The sequence below is a fragment of the Syngnathus floridae genome, chromosome 3 (assembly GCF_059516105.1).
Source record: "Syngnathus floridae isolate MCC-2025c chromosome 3, RoL_Sflo_1.0, whole genome shotgun sequence".
NCBI classification, from domain to species: Eukaryota; Metazoa; Chordata; class Actinopteri; order Syngnathiformes; family Syngnathidae; genus Syngnathus; species Syngnathus floridae.
This window is the reverse complement of record NC_142415.1, coordinates 4387014-4409162: the sequence shown is the minus strand read 5'-3', so window position 1 is coordinate 4409162 and position 22149 is coordinate 4387014. Positions and strand designations below refer to the sequence as shown.

The following is a 22149-nucleotide window of genomic DNA, read 5'->3' as shown; positions in this document are numbered from 1 at the left end:
CTGTTCTGTTCCAACTGATGCAGAGGCTATTGGGCTGCTCCATAGCACTCAAGCCTCACTCGCTGAGGCTTCACAAATTTGCCTCAAACAGTCAGGCTGTCTTGGAAGCCTTCCCAAGTGAGGACTGCATACAAGCCATAAAGGACGTAGACCTCAGCACGGGCAGACATCTGCATAACCAAGGCTGAACGAGTAGAACTCCACGTCTTAAGCAATGCATCTATGAAGGTCATTGGTGCCGTAGCCTACTTGAAAGCCATCCAAGAAGACACAGTGGATGTTGGATTTGCCATAGAAAAGGTCAAACTTGCCCCTCAGTCAGACCCCACCATTCCCAGACTTGAACTGTGTGCTGTAGTCTTAGCAGTGGACATGGCTGAGCTGATACAGGATGAACTGGATTAAAACTGGATGCCACAAAGTTTTACACTGATAGCAAAGTTGTCCTTGGATAAATTTACAACCAGTCCAGCCGGTTCTATGTGTACGTCCGTAATCGGGTCCAGCGTATACGCCAGTCTTCCATCCCTGAACAATGGCACTACGTGAACACCGAAGATAATCCGGCTGACCTGGTGTCACGGTCGGTTCCAGCAGCAAGACTCACACAGACAATGTGGTTCAACGGACCAACCTTCCTGCGCAAGCCCTTTACTCAGCCAGACCCAGCTTATTCTAAGCTTATTAGGCTTAGTCTCACCGGAGTCAGATGCAGAGGTCCGTCCAGTTGTGAAGAGCTACATCACCAATCTACAAGCAAAAGTTCTCAGCACAGAGCGCTTTGAAAGGTTCTCCACATTCGTCACTCTCCAACGAGCCATCGCACTCCTGATTCATACAGCAAGATCATTCAAGACTCCGATAGGTAAGTGTAAGGCAGTGGTTCCCAAACTTTTTCAGGCTAGCGCCCCCTTGGCGCCCCAGTGAATTCCTAGCGCCCCCCCCGTCGACTGACTGGTCTTACCGCACATGTTGTGTACAAATCGCCCCCCCCCCTCGACTGACTCGTCCTACCGCACATGTTGTGTACAAATCGTCGTCGCCCCCCCCCCCCCCCCCTCCGTCGACTGACTCGTCCTACTGCACATGTGTCAAACGTTCGAACTTCTGACTTCGACTTCAGACTGCCGACCCCCTACCGCCCCCTTCAACTTCTGACTTCGGACTGCTGCCCCCCTACCGCCCCCTTTGTCCTCACCGCCCCCCTACCGCCCATTTCGTCCTCACCGCCCCCCCAGATCTTTCCACCGCCCCCAGGGGGGCGGTACCGCCCACTTTGGGAACCACTGGTGTAAGGGATGGCATCACCGTGACTTACCTCGAACAGTCGATGAGCTTTTCCAAACAAGAAAAGTCATCATCAAAGCTGTTCAGAGGAATGCCTTTCTGAAGGAATTTGAAGCTCTGCAGAGAGGAAATCAAGTTCCGTTATACAGCTGCCTATGCTCTCTCAACCCAGTCTTACAGGATGACCTCCTCTGCCTTGGAGGCAGACTGAAGAATGCGGATGTGGCCATTGAACAAAAGAACCCTGTCATTCTCCCAAAGCAACACCACGTCTCCTTACTTCTCACTAGATACCATCATGCCCAAGTAAAGCATCAGGGCCGTCATTTAACAGAAGGCGCGATACGAGCTGCTGGGCTGGGAGGCAAGCGACTTGTTAACTCAACTATCCACAAGTGCGTCATCTGTCGCAGACTTAGAGGATGAATGCAGGTACAACAAATGGCAGATTTGCCCGTAGAGCGCCTTACAAACTGCCCTCCCTTCACGTATGTGGGCCTGGATGTCTTCGGACCATGGCACGTCTCCACCATACGCACCAGAGGGATGCAAACTGAGAGCAAGTGCTGGGCCATACTATTCTGCTGCATGAGCTCCACAGCAGTTCACATCGAGGTGATTACCTCACTGGACACCTCAAGTTGCATAAATGCATTGAGGCGTTTCTTTGCCATTAGAGGACCAGCCAAACAACTGCTGTCAGACTGCGGCACAAATTTCATTTGAGCCTGCAAAGAACTTAGGGTGAGTGCACATCAACAAAACAGCACGGTGCAGCGGTACCTGCACCAACAAGGATGCTCCTGGGTGTTTAACCCGCCTCATGCCTCACACATGGGGGGTTCATGGGAGCGACTCATTGGGGTAGCCCGACGAATTCTTGATTCAATACTCATGAAGTTTTGTGTACACTAATGGCAGAAGTGAAAACAATTCTGAATGCAAGACCACTAGTTCCAGTGTCAAGTGATCCAGGCAATCCATTCATCCTCACACCATCGATGCTGTTAACACAGAAAGTCGGCGTCCCACCACCTCCAGGAGACTTCACAGACAGAGACCTTTTCACGAGGCAGTGGAGACAAGTACAAGCCTTATCCAACTTGTTCTGGAACCGTTGGAGACAAGTGTACCTGTCAACAAAGCCACAAGAAATGGACAGAGTCCTACCAGAACCTGCAAGACGGTGACATTGTCCTCCTCAAAGACAACCAAGCTGTCCGCAACAACTGGCCTTTGGTCACAAAGGCTATTCCAGGAACCGATGGATGAGTCCGTAAGGTGGAATTAAAGACACCAAACCCAGGACGAGCAAAGACTTACCTCAGACCAGTGACCAAAACTCTTTTACTCCTTCATAAGGACTGATGTTTCAAATTGTAGTTCTCAGTTGAGTTTAATGTCATGTCAGTGTAGTGACCTCACCGTGGTCAGGCGGGGAATGTGTCGCCATAAAGGCAGTATGCAGTATTTCCTGTAACTTACCTACTGCTTCCTCCTTTGTTGTCAGTTACGTCCTGCCGGTTTTTTATCTGTTCATAAAGAGTTTAAACAAGCTAATTTCTGACCGTGAGGGATGCTAGAAGCAAAGTCGTGAGTAAAGTTTATTCTTAAATTGAATAATTGTTAGATTAAGTTGGGTTTAATGTTGAAAGATGAGGTAATTAATAGTTTAAAAAGAACATTTTTATTTAGATGTATTTACATGCTATTTTCTAAAATGCTGACGCTATATGCTTCGCTAACGCTATGTGCTAAAAACAGTCAAACCTTGTTTTGTTGCAGTTTTCACTCTGCCATGTAAACAGGAATCTTCAGTAAACGATGGTAAAATGTTAACTACGACAGACTCCTGGTTAATGCATCAGAGTCTAACTTGTTGGATAGCTTCAGTTGCTACACTGCAATGAGGACAACACAGAAGGTCTTCGAAGTAGTCTCCCCATCGAGTCAAGACATCCCGAGTTGAGGTCAGCAGCACGCCATCTCCACTGTAAACAGTGTTGATGGTGCACTGCTTCCCCTCCTGAGATGCCGGATGGTGGACCAGAATTTCCTCGAAGCCATCTGGAATTCATTCTCCATGGCCTCGCCAAACTCCTCCCACGCCCGAGTTTTTGCCTCAGCAACCGCCGAAGCCGCGTTCCGCTTGGCCATCCGGTACCTGTCGGCTCGCTCCGGAGTCCCACAGGCCAACATGGCCTGATAGGACTCCGTCTTCAGCTTGACGGCATCCCTTACCGCCGGTGTCCACCAGTAGGTTCGGGGGTTGCCACCACGACAGGCACCGACCACCGTACGACCACAGCTCCAGTCGGCTGCCACAACAACGGAGGCACAGAACATGGTCCACTCGGGCTCAATGTCCCACGCCTCCTCCAGGACGTGGGAAAAGCTCTGCCGGAGGTGAGAGTTGAAGCTCTTCCTGACAGGGGATTCTGCCAGACGTTCCCAGCAGACCCTCACAGTATGTTTGGGTCTGCCCGGTCGAACCGGCATCTTCCCCCACCATCGGAGCTAACCCACCACCAAGTGGTGATTAGGTGACAGCTCCACCCCTCCAAAACATGCAAATCCGATGACATGACTACAAAGTCGATCATCGAACTGCAGCCGCGGGTGTCCTGGTCCCAAGTGCACACATGGACACCCTTATGCTTGATTATGGTGTTCATTATGGACAATCCACATCGAGCACAGAAGTCCAATAATAGAACACCGCTCGGATTCTGATCGGGGCGGCCGTTCCTCCTTCCTGGTCTCACTGTCATTGCCCACGTGAGCATTGAAGTCACCCTGCAGAACGATGGAGTCCCCAGAAGGAGTGCTCTCCAGCACTTCCTCCAAGGACTCCGAAAAGAGGTGAACCCCAATGTGCAGGCGCCCAGCTGGGGTACAGCAAGTATGCCTACACCTGCTCAGCGCCTTTCACCGTGGGCAACTCCAGAGTGGAAGAGAGTACAGCCTCTCTCAAGATGGCTTGTACCAGAACCCAAAATGTGGACTATGTCTGGTCGGAACGTTTCTGCCTCGCACACCAGCTTGGACTTCTATCCAGCCAGAGAGGTGACATTCCTTGTCCCGAGAGCCAGCTTCTGCAGCCGGGGATCGGACCGCCAAGGTCCCCGCCTTTGGCTGTCGCCCAGCATACTTTGCACCCGACCCCTTTGGCCCCTCCCACAGGTGGTGAGCCCATTGGAAGGGGGACCCACTTTCCTTTTCGGGCTGTGCCCGGCTGGGCCCCATGGGCGAAGGCTGGGCCACCAGACGCTTGCCTTTGAGCCCCAACTCCAGGCCTGGCTCCAGAGGGGGGCCCCGGTGACCCGCGTCCGGGCGAGGGAAAACAAAATCCATTTATTGTAGTCTTCATAAGGGGTTCTTCTGAGCCGTGCTTTGTCTGGCCCCTCACCTAGGACCCTTTTGCCATGGGTGACCCTGCCAGGGGCATGAAGCCCCAGACAACTTGGCTCCTAGGATCATTAGAACACGCAAACCCCTCCACCACAACAAGGTGACGACTCACGGAGGGTAAGGTAGAAATATTTTTGGGAAAAGCTCTTCGATCTCATTATTTCATGGAGTTGTACAAAAGATAACGTTACATTACTGCTGTGCCTAACAAATCATAATTTTTTGGGGGTACTGGCGTGTTTGGGGCTCTATTTAAAGAAATGATTATGGTCTGCTTGAGAGGGGGCAGTACGGACCGGGACAGAGGGAGCCTAAATAAACTGGCCAGGAGAGTGAGCTCTGTCCTGGACTGACCCTGGACTCCATAGAGGTTGTAGGTGAGAGGAGGATGTTAGTTAAGTTGACATCCATCCCGGACACCACCTCTCACCCCCTCCATGCCATTACGGGGTCCCTGAGAAGCTCCTTCATCAGCAGACTGTTACACCCACGGTGTAAGAAGGAGAGGTTCCACAGGTCCTTCATTCTCACTGCTGTCAGACTCACAACACATGCAGCACCTGATCATGCTCACACACAATAATCTACATCTCATCAGTGCACGCTTGGAATTCCAAGTATAAAACTGGCAACCAAACAAACAGTTTTTTATGACATTAGCCTATAAAGGTATATGCCTAACTACACACCTTGAAGCTTGTAGGCATTAAGCCTCAATAAACAAAAGAACAGATGGACTTTAACTGTTGTAGTTAAATTTAGAGGCTTGGACTTTGGTATTAAAAGCACCATTACAAAGAATTGGACATCCACGCTCAATCTTGTCAATTTTCTGACAGAAAAATATTCGGACGGATAAAATGATGGTCTTCTTATTAAAAGTCAAAAGTCAAAGTCAAAGTCTGCTTTATTGTCAATTTCTTCACATGCCAAGACACACAAAGAGATCAAAATTACATTCCCACTATCCCACGGTGACAAGACAGTTCATAATGTACATACAAGTAAACCACACAGGAAAAATAAAACAAGAAGGCACAATCAATGAATAAATAAGAGTGATGAATAAATAATAAATAAACAAATAACACAATAAATAAGTACAGGACGCTACGTAGAAAGGGGAAGAAAGTTCAGGATCCTAACAACCTGGAGAATGAAGCTGTTGGTGAGTCTGGCGGTGCGGGAGCGCAGGCTCCTGTACATCTTCCCAGAGTGCAGAAGATCAAACAAAGAGTGAGCGGGGTGACTCACATCACTCACAATCGTGGCCGCCTTGCGGGCGAAATGGGAGGCGTAAATGCCCTTCAGGAAGGGGAGTGAATTACCAATAATCTTACCAGCCGTGTTCACGATGCGCTGCAGGGCCTTCATGTTGTATTCAGTGCAGCTACCACCCGAGACAGTGATACAACTGGAGAGGACGCTCTCAATGGTGCCACGGTAGAATGTAGTCATGACAGCCGGAGGAGCACTTGCTCGCCTGAGTTTCCGCAGGAAGTACAGGCGACGCTGAGCTTTCTTCGCCAGTGACGCGGTGTTGGCGGACCAGGATAGGTCCTCACTGATGTGCACCCCCAGGAATTTGGTGCTGCTCACCCTCTCCACCACAGCACCGTCGATGGTCAGCGGCAGGTGTTGGGTGTGACCCTTCCGGAAGTCAACAACAATTTCCTTAGTCTTGTCGACGTTCAGCAGGAGGTTGTTGTCCCTGCACCACACGGTCAGAAGGTCAACCTCCAACCTGTACTGAGTCTCGTCGCCCTTGGTGATGAGACCCACCAGAGTCGTGTCGTCAGCAAACTTCACTACGCGGTTGTCGCTGTAGGACGCAGTGCAGTCATGCATCAGCAGGGTGAAGAGCAGCGGACTGAGCACACAGCCTTGGGGTCCCCCGTGCTCAGCGTGATGCTGGCGGAGATTCTGTCGCCAACACGTACCACCTGAGGCCTCTGACAGAGGAAGTCCAGTAGCCAGTTGCAGAGGTAGGTACTGAGGCCCAGCCTGCCGAGTTTGCAGATGAGTTTTTGTGGCACAATGGTGTTGAAGGCAGAACTGAAGTCCACAAACAGCAATCTCACATACGATTTCCTACTCTCCAGGTGGGAGAGGGCCGAGTGGAGGGCAGAGCAGATGGTATCCTCAGAGGACCGTTTGGCCCCGTACGCAAACTGGAAGGGGTCTAAGGTGGGGGGGAGAATGGATCTGATGTGCTCCAAGACAAGCCGCTCAAAGCACTTCATGATGATGGGCGTCAGTGCCACGGGGCGGTTGTCATTGAAGCAGGACGGAGCAGGCTTCTTCGGCACAGGCACGATGGTGGCAGCCTTGAAACATGAAGGGACGATGGCCTGCTGCAGGGAAATGTTAAAGATGTCCGTGAAGACACTCGCCAGCTCCCCAGCGCAGTCCTTCAGCGCTCGACCAGGGATGTTGTCTGGGCCCGCCGCCTTACGGGTTTTGATAGCGGCAAGCGCCCTCCTCACGCTGTCGGCAGAGAGGCACAGGGCTTGCTCGTGTGGAGGGGGAGTGGTCTTCAGCGGGCAAGTGCTGTTCTGAGTGTCAAAGTGAGCATAGAAGCAGTTAAGATCTTGAGCAGACGGACGTCGCCCTCACAGCTCTGCGGCACGGGCTTGTAGTCCGTGATGGTCTGAATGCCCTGCTAAAGGCTCCGTGCGTCCTTGCTGTCCTTGAAGTGGCTGGTAATCTTGCAAGAGAACGCCCTTTTCGCTTCCTATGCCCCGGGACATGTCGGCCCTCGCTGCCCTCAAGCCAGCCTCATCCCCCGCTCTGAAGGCTTCGTCCTTGGCCCCCAGCAGCCTGAGGACAGCCCCAGTCAGCCATGGCTTCCAGTTAGCCCGAGTGACGATGGACTTCGAGTGAGTCACATCATCAATGCACTTTGTGACGTAAGAGGAAACAGAGTCAGTATACTCCTCTATGTCCGTCCGATTGTTGCAAGTGGCCGCCCGCTTAAACATGTCCCAGTCAGTAGTGCCAAAGCAGTCTCGAAGCGCATCAGAGGTACCCTCAGGCCACACCCGTACCCGCTTGCGAACCGGCCTGGATGCCTTCAGCCTTTGTCTGTATGCAGGCAAAAGCATAACAGTGACATGGTCAGAAAGTCCAAGATGGAGGAGGGGGGCGGCCTTGAAAGCTCCTTTATGTGTAGAGTAGACCAGGTCCTGGAAGCTGTCACCACGTGTTGGAAAATTAACATGCTGGTGAAGCCTCGGAAAAACAGACTTCAGGTTAGCATGATTAAAGTCCCCAGCGAAGATGGTGAAACCGTCAGGGTGCGGCGTCTGTTGTTCACTGATGGCCTGGTACAGTTCACTAAGAGCCGTGATCCTGTCGCCTTCGATGTTGGAAGGCGGGATGTATACTGTGACTAGCAGAATCGCAGTAAATTCCCTCGGCAGGTAAAAAGGACAGCACTTAATGACCACGAACTCCGCCAGTGGCGAGCAGTGCCTGCATAGCACTACGGAGTCCCGGCACCATTCGTCACGGACGTAGACGCATATTCCACCTCTTCGCGACTTTCCCCCTCTCACAATGGCATGGTCCGCCCGATAGCACGCTAGCCGCTCCAGATACACAGCAGAGTCCGGAATGTTGACAGTCACCCAGGTCTCAGTGAACACAAGCACACAGCAGTTACGCACCGTCCAGTTCGTGGATCTCAGCAGGCAAACGTAATCCATCTTGTTGTCTAGCGAACAAACATTCACCAGAAGAATGGAAGGCACGGCCGGGCGAGCTGGGTTGGCCGCCAGCCTGGCCCGGACGCCTCCGCGCTTGCCCCTCTTCTGCCTCCTCGCACACCGCTTCCGACGCATTCCAACCTGGGGAGGAATAGGAGGCGAGACCGGCGACGCACCAGGACGGAGCAGTCCGAGCGCCTTTAATGTCGCCGCATCAAAGTCCAGAACGCCACAAAACCCACTTTCGCCGATGTCGAGCAGAACCTGCCTGCTGTACCTGTAGCACGACGTATCACGACGAGACGAACACATAAAACTGTTGGACAAACACTCATTAATCGAACAAAACACCGTACGGGCGGGACAGAGAGAGGTCGCTGCGTGTGCACGCGCCGCCATCTTGAAAACCTGGAGCACATCAGTTGTTATTAAATGTGCTGACTGTTATATATTTCAATAATTAACATGAAAATATTTCTCTTGTGCTTGTTGCAGATTTATCGCCGTTGTTGGTTAGTTTTCAAAAAGTCATCTAGTAAAGGGCCTTGTCGACTTGAGAAGTACCCTGATGAGAAGTCTGCCCACACCAGATCCTGCTCTAAGGTTTGTGTGTGTGCGTGTGCGTGTTTCTTTTTGTGTGACATATATCATTTTCCAGTAGAAAAAGATTTGTTTATGAAAGTTGGACAACTTGATATGGATTCTATTGACATCAAAATAACATTTCAATACAAAATTGAGACCTCCAATCTTCCTAAACAAAGATCTTGGAATGTAGAACAACATAGAGTTGGGCTGCGACAGTCAAGATTTTATCCAAATAACTCGAAACATGCCAATTATAGATTCAAATTCCGGAGCTTTCATGCCACCGTTTTTATATGAGTTGAGAGCTTTTAAAATAGTGCGTTATATTTCACCACAATAACTGGAAGATGACGGCGTGAGCTTTACTAATATTTCTCGAGGATACGTATATGGTGGAGCACTGGTTAGCACAGGGGTGGGCAAACTTTTTGACTGGCAGGCCGAATTTGGGTCTAAATTTAGACCGGGGGGCCGAACCAGGAGCAGATGGATGTAGTGTTTGTGTGACGTAATAGAAATGACATGTAAAGGTCATTGCATAAAAGGTTTGTACTTTTAGTAGGTAGTGAAGCATGGATATTCAAAAAAAGCTTTTTGAAAACAAATGCATTTATTAACAGCATTAAAAAAATATTTCACCAAAAAACTACTATCGGTGATTCTCATTATATACGACACTTATTATGAATAATAGTTTCCATCACTTCAGCGCCTGCAGGTCAGATTTATGAAATATGGTTATCTAATGAGGCGAAATCACATCAAACGGCAAACATTCTGACCAAATACATCATCTTGAAGAATCAGTGAAAGAATACATCTAAATAAAGTAATAAAGAAATCAATAGTATTGTTGGTCTTCATTTTTTGCAAGTGCATCATGGTCTGGAGTAAAATTTGTTGTGGTAATTCTTAGGATAGAGCCGAGGCGTCAGTCCGTTAACCTAGATCTGTGATGGGCTTTGTCGACGTTCATGTGGCTGAACGTCTGCTCACACACGTAGGTCGAGCCAAATTGTCCACTCTTTTTTTAAACACTCGGCACTCAGTGTCCACCGTTCTTTTCCTTGGGCCACTCATTTTAATAGAAGGATTCCACGAGAAGATTTGTGGGTGGCATTAGCGTAAAACTGTATCTGAAAGCTCAGCGCGCGAATTACGAGAATGCTGACATCACAGCCCACACTCGAAATTCGGCACTGATTGAATTAGAGCGCGGAGTGCGCCGGGTCCGTACTACTTAGTACGTACACGCACTTATGACTGTGCACCGAGCTTTCCGACACGGCTTCCGGTAGTAAATGCGCCCCATCTATTGAGCAAACATGGTAAAATGGTAAATGACCAAAAAAAAAAGTTTAATAATACAATTTATTCAGGTTTGGCGGGCCGGATTAAACGGCCCCGTGGGCCGGAAGTGGCCTGCAGGCCGTAGTTTGCCCATGTCTGGGTTAGCACATCCTCTTCACAGTTCAGAGGGTGTGGGTTTAATTCCACCTCCGGCCCACCCTGTGTGGAGTTTGCATGTTCTCCCTGTGTCTGCATGGGTTTTCTCTGGGCACTCCAGTTTCCTCCCACATCCAAAAACAAGGCTGATTCGGCACTCCAAATTGCCAATGGGTGTGAGTGCGAGTACGGATAGTTGCTCGTCACTGTGTGCCCTGCGATTGGCTGGCAACTGGTTCATCTTCACCGCCTACTGCCCGATAGGCTCCAGCACGCCGGCGACCCCCGTGGGGACAGGCGGTACAGAAAATAAATGGATGGATGGATGGATGGATGGATGGATGGATGGATGGATGGATGGATGGATGGATGGATGGATGGATGGATGGACGGACGGACGGATGGATGGATGATATGTACATAGTGACAGGGGTAGATCGGTTTGGAAATACCTTCCACCTAGTATAGCATGATTCTGCCTAAAATTGTAAAGTCTCTAATTAAGCAGCGGCTAAGTGCGTTTCTCATGTCCAATATACGGGTAGCAATACGCATGTTTTTTGGGGGGGAATGACAGCTTTTGATATTGTCAATTCTAAGTATTTTATCTCAGATTTAACTTCGATTGAAACAATAGCTGTGTCAGAGTTTGAATGAAGAGGGAGTAATTCACATTTTTCAATGTTAAGAGATAATCCAGATGCTTCAGAAAAGACTGAGATGTATTGAGAGGTTTGTTCACCATTGATTATCCTGTGCTAATGTGCTAACAATGTGTTGTCATTACATAGCAAAGTTATAGGTCCCTTTTTTCAGTAAAAGTCTGTCTTTTTTGGGATTTGAGATTAATGTAATAATTTCCTGTTTCATAGTCCCGCTTCGATACAGTCGACAAGAGCATTGTAAAGAATAAATCCAATATTTTCCTAAAAGAAAAGACAGAATTCCACAGTTATTCCATCAATGCTTTTAATCGCTCCATCCAGTTCTTGAATTTTAAGGTTAGCCTCCATATGCTGCATAAAACTATCAATTTTTCTGCTTTTCTTAGTTCTCTCAGAAAACACTTGGCAATCCTCCGTTGAAAATTTGGATTCATACAAATTACTAGAAAATTGTCTAATTTCCTTATTGATTTGTATATGACAACAATTTATGAATCTTGCCAGCTCAAGTGATGCCCTCAAACCCATCCTTTTGACGGAGCTAAATGGCCAAGGATTCAATTGCTATGGTGAACAGGATGGGGGGCAGATGACAGCTTTGTCTGGTACCCCTAAAAAGGGGGAATAGGGCAGATCAGACTTGGTAAAGACAGAGGCTAGCTATGGGGGAAGCATAAAGTAATCCATGATATGAAATTAGAAACCAATTTCTTTTTATACCAAAAAAGAGAAAGCGCCACTCCACACTGTTCACTTCAAGTGAAACAATCAATTCTCGAGGGTTTGAACAAGGGGACCGGACTATAGTAACAGCCTCCTTATGTTCTGAAATGAATGGCTTTCTGGCATAAACCCTCTTTCACCAAAAAATATATATACTTGCAAGAACCTGTCAAAGACGATGGGCAGGAATCTTTAAAAGTATTTTTAAATTCACATTTAAAAGGTAATGGGTCGATAACCTCCACATGAGCGGTCATTTTTCATCCATTTTGTCCTCCATTTTTTTTGTCCTTGACTGTCCTTGACAGACAGAACAACCAAATGCGTCACAGTTTGTTGTAATGGAGCCAAAGGGGAAGTGGATCACTGGCGCGGGAGCGGAGCAGAGGTTGACTCAGTACTCCCTGGAGCCCTCCATGTTCATGGCATAATCGTCCGGAGACACCACCAACATCGCCTTGTCCTAGGATGTGGAGTCGGGCGGCCTCAACGCCCCAGACCCGTTTTCAGGGGGCACCAGTGAAGGCACCGGCTCAAGAGCGAGGATGGGCGCCGGTCGGGGGACAGAAGCCGATGCGGGAGGCGACTGAGGCCTCGGGTCGACATGTGGGTCGAGCGACTGCCCCGGAACGTTGCGGGATGCTCTCGGGTGACCCCTCTGCAAGGCTGGCTGATCCAGATAAAGGCGATGAAAGTCGGCGTCATCCTCATCATATCCCTCCCAGCCCATGAAGCACTGGAGGCCCCTGCCCCGCTGACTGGACCGGAGCAGGTGACGGACTGCGTAGACAGGATCCCCATCGATAACCCGGGGGGGAGGTGGAATAGGGGCATTGACCGTCGTGCTTTCGTGGACTGGTTTGACCCGTGAGACGTGGAATGTGGGATGGACCTTCATGGAGCTGGGAAGACGGAGTCAAACAGCAGAGGAACTGATCACCTTGACAACTGGGAATGGCCTGACGAACTTGGGAACCAACTTGCAGGAATCCACCTTGAGTGCCAAATCCCTCGTTGACAGCGACACTTGCTGCCCGACCCTGTACTGTGGGTCAGAAATGTGGCAATGATCGGCATTGCGGGAGTAGGCGGAGTAGGCTGGCGCGGGCTCCTGCCCAGGTCCAATGACACTGGCGAACGCAAGTGGAAGCTGACAGGCAGTAGACACTCTTCTCCTGCTGCTCAAACAGTGGTAGCTGGTACCTGAACACGCAGTCGAAAGGCAACAGACCAGTGGTGGAGCTTGGCAGGGGATTTTAGGCATATTCCACCCAAGGAAGCTGTCGGAGCCACAGGCGAGGATTGAGAGCCGCCATGCACCGATGGGCCTTACCCAGCTCCTGGTTCAGTCGCTCTGCTTGTCCGTTGGACTGAGGGTGGAACCCGACGTGAGGCTGGCCGAGGCTCCTCGGCGGCAGCAAAACTCCCTCCAGAAGGCCGAGGCAAACAATCTCCAGTCGTACACGATATCTCGTGGCAGCCTGTGATACTGAAACACCACGTGCAACAGTACTTGGGCGGTCTGTTTGGCAGACAGTACAAAATTGGGGGCAAAATCTGAACCAATCCACCACCGTGAGGATGATAGTGTTCCCCTTTGACGGTGGCAGACCGGTAACGAAGTCAACCTAGGTGAGAACACATCCGCTGCGGAACCGGCAGTGGCTGGAAGAAGCCCGCTGGTGGGCTATTAGGCATCTTATACCGAATGCAGACTGGGCAGGTTCTGACGTAGTCCCAGACGTCGTTCCTTAGCGTCGGCTGCCAATAGTGATGTGCCAGCAGGAACATCATGTGCACTATTCTGGGGCAAGACGAGAGTCATGTTCCCATTCCGGCACCCAGTCCCATAGTGAAACGGAAACAAAGAGCTGATCCCGGAGACAGGTGCTAGGGGCCGGGCTTATCCTGAGCGGCCACCCTTACCTGCCTCTCGATATCCCAGATGAGTGCCACCCCCACCACTGACTCCGTAATGATGGTTTCTGGCTCATTGTGGGCGTCTTCGCCCCCCTGTGCCATGCGAGATAGGGCATTCGCCTTACCGTCCCGGGATCCGAGCCTGTAGGACAGGCACTGACTCGTTCGTGAACGGGAAAATACGTCACTGACTCCTCCATCTAACGCTTGCTGCTGATTGGTCGTTCGCGAAGATTCACGAGTGAGTGACAGACAGCATTGCTGCTTTCCCAGCCAACACGTTATGCCGACATTTATGGTGTTATTATACAGAATGTGTTTGTGTTTGAATAAAAAGTTGAACGGAAAAAAACAAAAAAAAAACGTTATGCTGACATTTGTTATTTTGGGAGACACCAACATATATAACAACGTAAAACACATATACACATGTCGTGCATGAAGCAGTAACCAAATGTCTGATTTTTATGTTTTCCATCCATCCATCCATCCATCCATCCATCCATCCATCCATCCATCCATCCATCCATCCATCCATCCATCCATCCATCCATCCATCCATCCATCTTCCGCTTATCCGAGTTCGGGTCGTGGGGGCAGCAGCTTTAGGAGGGACTCCCAGACTTTCCTCTCCCCAGCCACTTCGTACAGGTCATCCCGGGGGCTCCCAAGGCGTTCCCAGGTCAGCGGAAAGACATAGTCTCTCCAGCCCGTCCTGGGTCATCCACGGGATCTCCTGCCGGTGAGACATGCCCGGAACACCTCCCCAGGGAAGTGTCCAGGAGGCATCCTGGTGAGATGCCTGAGCCACCTCATCTGGCTCCTATCAACGTGGAGGAGCAGCGGCTCCACTCCATGTCTCTTCCGGATGACCGAACTTCTCACCCTATCACTAATGGAGAGCCCGGACACCCTGCAGAGGAAACTCATTTTAGCCGCTTGTATCCGGGATCTTGTTCTTTTGATCAAAACCCATAGCTCGTGACCATAGGTGAGGGTAGGAGTGTAGATCAACCGGTAAATTGAGAGCTTTGCCTTTTGGCTCAGCTCTCTCTTCACCACAACGGACCGGTACAGAGTCCACATTACAGCCGACGCTGCACCGAGCCGCCTATCGATCTCACACTCTATCCTGCCCTCGCTCGTGAACAATACCCCAATATACTCTAACTCCTCCACTTGGGGCAGGATCTCATCCCCGATCCGGAGGGGGCATTCCACCCTTTTTCGACTGAGGACCATGGACTCCGATTTGGAGGTGCTGATCCTCATCCCGACTGCTTCACACTCAGCTGTGAACTGCTCCAGAGAGCTGGAGATCACGGCTTGAAGAAGCCAACAGCACCACGTTGTCTGCAAAAAGCAGAGATGCAATGCTGAGGTCCCCAAACTGGACACCATCAACACCTCGGCTGCACCTAGAAATTCTGTCCATAAAAGTTATGAACAGAATCGGTGACAAAGAAAAGCCTTGGGGGAGTCCAACCCTCACTGGGAACGAATCCGACTTACTGCCAGAAAAGCGGACCAAGCTCTGGCATCGATGATACAGGGACCGAACCGCCCTTATCAGTTGGTTCGGCACCCCGTACTCTCGAAGCACCCTCCACAGAACTTCCCAATGGACACGGTCGAATGCCTTCTCCAAGTCCACAAAACACATGTGGACTAGTTGAGCGAACTCCCATGCACCCTCGAGGATCCTGCCGAGGTTATAGAGCTGGCTCCCTGTTCCACGGCCAGGACGAAAACCACATTGCTCCTACTGAATCCGAGATTCGATCTCCTGATGGACCCTCCTCTTCAGCACCCCTGAATAGACCTTACCAGGGAGGCTGAGGAATGTGATTCCTCTGTAGTTTGAACACACTCTCTGGTCTCCCTTCTTAAAGTGGGGAACCATCACCCCAGTCTGCCAATCCAGAGGCACCGTCCTCGATGTCCACGCGATGCTGTAGGGGCTTGTCAGCCATGACAGCCCCACAACATCCAGAGCCTTTAGAAATTCTGGGCGGATCTCATGCACCCCTGGGGCCTTGCCCCCGAGGAGTTTTTTAACTACCTTAGTGACTTCGACACAAGAGATTGGACAGTCCACCTCAGAGTCTCCAGGCCCCGCTTCTACAATGGAAGGCTTGTCGGTGAACTGAGGAGGTCTTCAAAGTATTCTGCCCACCAACTCACGACGTCCTGAGTCGAGGTCAGCAGCACACCATCTCCACTGTGAACAGTATTGACGGTGCACTGCTTCCCCCTCCTGAGACGTCGGATGGTGGACCAGAATTTCCTCGAAGCCGTCCGGAAGTCATTCTCCATGGCCTCGCCAAACTCCTCCCGCACCCAAGGTTTTGCTTCAGCATCCGCCGAAGCCATGTAACGCTTGGCCACTATGTTTTCATGCGCAAAAATAAAAACAAGGAATTAAACACTCAAACACCAGAAAAGTTTTAAAATAAATGTTTATTAAAATACTAATAATAAAAGTAAATTTCAAACCAGCATTCTAATGTGAAATTGTAGTAGCTATAATGGATAACAATATGTAGGCGTATATATGCATACACATGTCATTTAAAAACTACTATAAGTATTATAAAATAAAGATTACCCAAAGAAGCGCATAATCTCTCCGCTGTTGCATACCGGCGCATCCCTTCATGCAATGAAGTTAGCACTAAGCCTGGAGAAAACGAGCACAAAAGAAGTGGTGTTACAGTGAGTGGCTCTTTATTTCCTTGGCAAATCGTAAATCTACATCCTGGCTTACATAGTTCACGTTCATTCACTGAATTGTTTACGCCAGAAGACGCAACACGTTCACTGACTGATCCGTTGATGCACGGTAAGGCAGTTCACTCATTGATACGTTCTCGTGATGAACGAGAGAGACAAATCACTCACTCACTGACACGTTCCTCACTGATCCGTTCTCGCAATGAACGAGAAGGCAAATCAATCACTCATTGATGCGTTCGTCATTTTCTTCTTTGTCTTGTTTTACAGCGAAGTGGCACCAACTTCAATGCGCATTACCAAAACCAACTGTGTGGGATAAGTTACGGTATTGCATGTTGGTTGAAGTCATATGAACTGAAAAAATAACGAATTACTTCAGGAAGTGATCCCTTCACTCACGTTCACTATCCCAGCCGACACACGTTTGTGTGAGCTCAAATTACCTGAGAAAGGATTATGCATTTTTTTTGTACAATCGCGTGTCAAAAATGTGTATTTGACGAATTGCTCTTTATATAGATTTATTGCACAATGCACAAACAATCATAAAATACGGAAATAAATAAAAAGATAAGGAAACAAAGATTTTGGGCCATTAGGTGACCTCGTTACACAATATGCCGACATTTGTTATTTTGGGGGGACACCAACACATATGACACATAACGTAAAACACATATTGTTATATAAAGCACTTAACCAAATGTCTGATTTTTATGTTTTCATGTGCGAACATAGAAACAATGAATAAAACACTCAAACACCAGACAAGTTTTAAAATAAAAGGGTAAAATGATAAGATACAAATTCAAACCAGCAATCTAATGTAAAATTGCAGTAGATATATTGGATAACAACATTTAGGCGTATATATGCATACACATATTGTTTAAAAACGACTAAGTATTATAAAATAAAGATTTCCCAAAGAGAAGCATCATCCCCCCGCTATTGCATACAGGCGCATCCCTTCATGCAGTAAAGTTAGCCGTTAGCTTGGAGAAAACAAGCACGAACAAAGTGATGTTTCATTTTGTGGTTCTTTCTTTCCTTGGAAAATCGTAAATCATCATTCTGGCTTACATACTCACTCACTGAATTGTTCACGCCAGGAGACGCAACACGTTCACTGTGCTGGTGGTATGGGTGTCAGATGTGATGGTCCCCAGCCTCACATGCTGTCTCCTGTTGGCCAGGAAGCTGGTGATCCACTGACAGGTGGAGGCACCGTGAGCTGGACGAGCTTCTGGTGGAGTATGTCGGGAGCGATGGTGTTGAACACCGAGCTGAAGTCCACAAACAAGATCCTGGCATACGTTCCTGGGGTGTTGTGGTGAATTGTCTTTGTTGCTCCGATCAGTGCCCAAATAACGTGGCTTGCGTGCTTCATTCTCTTCGGCACTCCTAGGTCCCAGACCTGGCCGGTATCTTTCCCGCATTCATTCACACAGCTACGGATGCCAAGGCTGCGCACTTGTCCTATTTGCGAAACGCAGTCGGCAGCAAGCCTCCCTTTTTCATGCGACCTTGACAGAGACAAATGCTGCCACCGAACAACTCAACAATCGCACTTGGCCCGTACAGCCATTGGGTGCGGTCTCAATGTCCCCACTTGTCCCAGGAATTTACCCTCCGGGGGCTAAATGACGCACGTCTCTTGTCGCAAGCAGTGTTCAATCGTATCTGTGTTTTCGCTTCAATCACACAGCTAAAATTTACATCCTCCACCGGATCTTTCACCAAAATAAAGTCCACGTTTTATGGGACTTTCGATTATTCTTCTCTCGTGACAGCCAATCAGCGATGTCCCAGACATCCCGTCCTGTTTCACGTGCCTCTCCCTTGGGGCATTTCTTCTTTCTCATTCATCATTCTCACCAGACATGTCACTCACTCAGCTGTGCACATTCCCCATTAAGTTTTATGTTACTGTTTCATTTTTATTTGTCGTTTTTAGGTTTTTCTCTTTTTATTTTACTTTTTTTCTGTTTCTATTTAGGGTCCACTCCCCCATAATTATTCATGTCTCCCATGACATTGATAAGGGGAGGCCATTTCGGGGAGGCCATGTCCTTCCTAGCCAGCCACGGCCAAACAAAAATCAAAATCAACTGTATCTGCCAAACCTGTGAATGTCAAATCGGGCATTTGACACCGGTTGACGTCGGTCTCCATTCTCAGGTTCATTAACTACCCTTCTGCCCTCTTCTTCACTGGTTCACGCATGCAGCACCAACTGTGAGTAAAAGCTTCTCACCTAAATCTCATCACGTCGGGTGGACGCTGACTTCTTGCACCCGAGCGGGCGAGGGCATGATAAGAATACGAATCCTGTTCATGACGCCAAAAATGTGGTGAATTGTCTTTGTTGCTCCGCTGGTCTCTAAAAAAAAACACTTGGTGGAAGATGGCTGGCTCAGAGAAGGAACACTTCAGTGACACACGGCTGATTGGGAAAAGATTTCATTCAACCGATGTCAGAGTGAAGTTTCTCCGAATATTCGAGTGGCCCAAAAGCAAAGATGTTAGCTGCTCCGCTTTTTCGTCTCCCAGGCATCGCATCTCTTATACCTGACGAGACTCATGATCTCATCACTTTGGATAACAGCTGCAGTTTGAGTCTCAGTATACTTGTTGTTTTGTCATCCCTAAAAGGCCATCTACTCGGTTCTTTTCTGGTCACGGACAACTGGCCCTTCTATATTCTAGGTGTTAGAGATTCGCTCACTCCAACTTATTTTGCAAGAACCACACGGGAGACAAGAAAGTCCTTTTAGACACCTGCAGGTGGAGAGTCCATTTGTCGCTGTGCGTACAGCGATGATCAAATGGAGGTCTGACTCTCGGCTCCTGCAAGAGCAATTTTATTAAGAGAAACAAGGTGGGGGTAAGAGTGGACTGAATAGAGAAAGCCCTTGACCTCTAGTCAAAACATAGCAAGGGGTGTTTTACGACTTTGTGTAGGATGGGACAAGCTAGGTTATTTATCACAGGTTGCATTCCAACATAAGCATAAAACTAATCTAGCTAGGTTATTTATTACAGGTTGCATTCCAACATAATCATACGATAAAGATAACCTGGAAAACCCTGACACTTGGTACCTATACATTGCTGAAACTAAACTTCCCTGTCCAGCACAAATAACTCATGCGCAATCCCACTGCGCCTAGCCTTTTAGGACAACATACAGAGACACATGAAGGCCAAAATTTACAACAGTGTCTAAGTGGCGCAGGAGGTGGTGCAGTCTAAAATTTGGCCGCATCATCCACTGACCTGTTTGCCCGGTCGGCACGCCCGGACTGACCATAGGGAGAACCGCGGGAGTGCGCACGCCTTGTTTGGAAAGCGAAAAACCGATGGCGTACGGCGTCGAACGGCGTCACCACTTTGTTGTTTTCAATAAAAACATGAAGGACAAACGTTTGCGTCAGTCAGTTTTAATTTTTAAAAATGATTATTTTCATTTTATTTCTTTAAGTTCATTCGCGTTCTGCTGTTGAAGCGAGGTGCGTTCAAAGACCAATCGTACAGACAGAACACTCATTCACTTCACCAAAGAGCAACGATATAATTACGTAAGCTCTTTGCATAAACATTGATGCAAAGTAGCTCCACTTTTTGGTTGAAGATCCTTGCAAAGATGGGTGCCAGCTGTTCAGCACAGACTTTCAGGCAGGAGTGGGACACACTGTCTGGTCCTGGTACCTTCCTGGCCTTCTGTCTCCGGAACATCTGACACACTTCTTCCTCGCGGATCTGAAGTGCGGGCGCGGCTTCTGAAAGTGAGGGAGTCGGGGATAACGACGATGGAGGTGTGAACAGGGGGGTGGTGGGGGTGGTGTGGATGTTTATTGTGATGCAGGAGGTCCTGTTTTGTGGGTGGACTGTTCAAACCTGCAGTAAAACCTGTTCAGCTGGTTTGCAAGCCTTGTGTTCTCCACAGGACAGTTTCTTGAAGCCAGTGATGCTCTGCAGGCCTTTCCACACTGTTGAGGGATCAGGATTGGCAGAGAGGTGTCTCCAGGCTATTCCCATAGCTCCTCTTAGCTTTCCTGATCTCTCGGGTCAGTGTGTTCCTGGCCTGCCTGAAGAGGTCACGGTCCCCACTCCTGTAGGCTTCCTCCTTGGCTTTGCGCAGCATCCTGAGGTTTGGTGTAAACCACGGTTTGTTGTTGTACGTGCAGAAGGTCTTAGTCTGCACACACAAGTCCCCACAAAAGCTAACGTATGACGTCACTGTCAGTGAATTCATGCAGGTCTGAAGTTGCAGCTTCAAAAATATAAACAATCGGTGCAGTCAAAGCAGGCTTGGAGGTCGTGCTTTGACTCCACTGTCCATTTCCTCACAGTCCTCACCACAAGCTTAGATGTTTTTAATATCTGCCTGTAGGTTGGGATCAGATGAACAAGACAGTGGTCCGAGAGTCCTAAAGCCGCACGGGGCACAGAGCGGTATGCATCTTTTATTACGGAGTAGCAGTGGTCCAGCGTCTGTGTCCCTCTGCTGGGACACGTTATGTGCTGTCTGTATTTGGGGAGTTCGTGTGTGAGGTTTGCGCTGTTAAAATCTCCCAAAACAAAGGTCAGTGAGTTTGGTAGTTCTTTCTCCATGTCTGTTACCTCGTCAGCCAGCAGCTGCGGCTAAAATCTCAGTCAAACAGCCTGGATCAGTGAAAACCGGAGAGAAAGTACCAGGAGAAGACTGTCCGATGTTCAACAGTTCTTCTCTGTTAAAAGTGATCCGGGATGGGAAGCAGAAGACGCAAAAAACACACAAAACACAAAGTAGCAGAGAGCGAGTCACCGAGGCAGCCATCCACGGCGCCATCTTATGACGTAATAACTGTGACCACACCCCCTCACCACAGCAGGTTTGGCTGCGCATACACAAACCCGGCGCCAAAGCTAACAAGCTAATCAACGCATTACGCATCAACGCACGCACTCGCTTTTTTCTTTTAAACTAAAGAAAGTTTATTACCATCAAAAACGAGTGGGGTCGCTGGACCTAGAATCCAGCTCATCGCTTGATTGACATACAGGTAAGCCTGTCGGGAGGCAATCACAGTGAACCACACGTGCACAATAGACAGTGACCACACCCCCTCACCACAGCTCTTTGACTGTGCATACACAACCCGGCGCCAAAGCTAACAAGCTAATCAACACATTATGCATCAACGCACAGTGTTAGAGATTTGCTCACTCCAACTTATCTTGCAAGAACCACACGGGAGACAAGTAAGTCCTTTTGGACACCTGCAGGTGGAGAGTCCATTTGTCGCTGTGCGTGCAGCGATGTTCGAATAGAGCTCTGGACTCTCCTTCCTGCAATAGGATATTTATTAAGAGAAACAGAGTGGGGGTATGAGTGGGCTGAATAGAAAGCCCTTGTCCTCTAGTCTAAACATCTCAGGGGATGTTTTACGACCTTGTGATAAGGAGGACAAGGTAAAGTATTTATTACCTGTTGCATTCCAACATAATCCTATGATAAAGATAACCTGGAAAACCCTAACATCTCCCTCAAGTAAGAAAAAAAAACATAAATAGGTATAATGAAGAAAGTAGAATAGTAAAAACAAAAAACAATGATAGCGACACTTCCCAGTGAAGATGAGGCATTACCTCAATACCCCAGATCAAACTTATTGTGTAAG

At 48.8% G+C, this 22149-nt stretch overlaps 1 protein-coding gene and 1 pseudogene across 1 annotated transcript in view; one reads left to right on the top strand and one right to left on the bottom strand.

The window, feature by feature from the left end:
* Positions 1-22149, top strand: part of dok4 (docking protein 4) — a 137681-nt gene that overhangs the window by 12841 nt on the left and 102691 nt on the right. The window contains exon 2 of the mRNA XM_088371266.1: positions 8901-9008. Within this exon, the coding sequence (XP_088227392.1) occupies positions 8901-9008 (108 nt within the window). The remainder of the gene's footprint in view (positions 1-8900; positions 9009-22149) is intronic.
* Positions 12306-13849, bottom strand: LOC148400120 (uncharacterized; annotated as a pseudogene).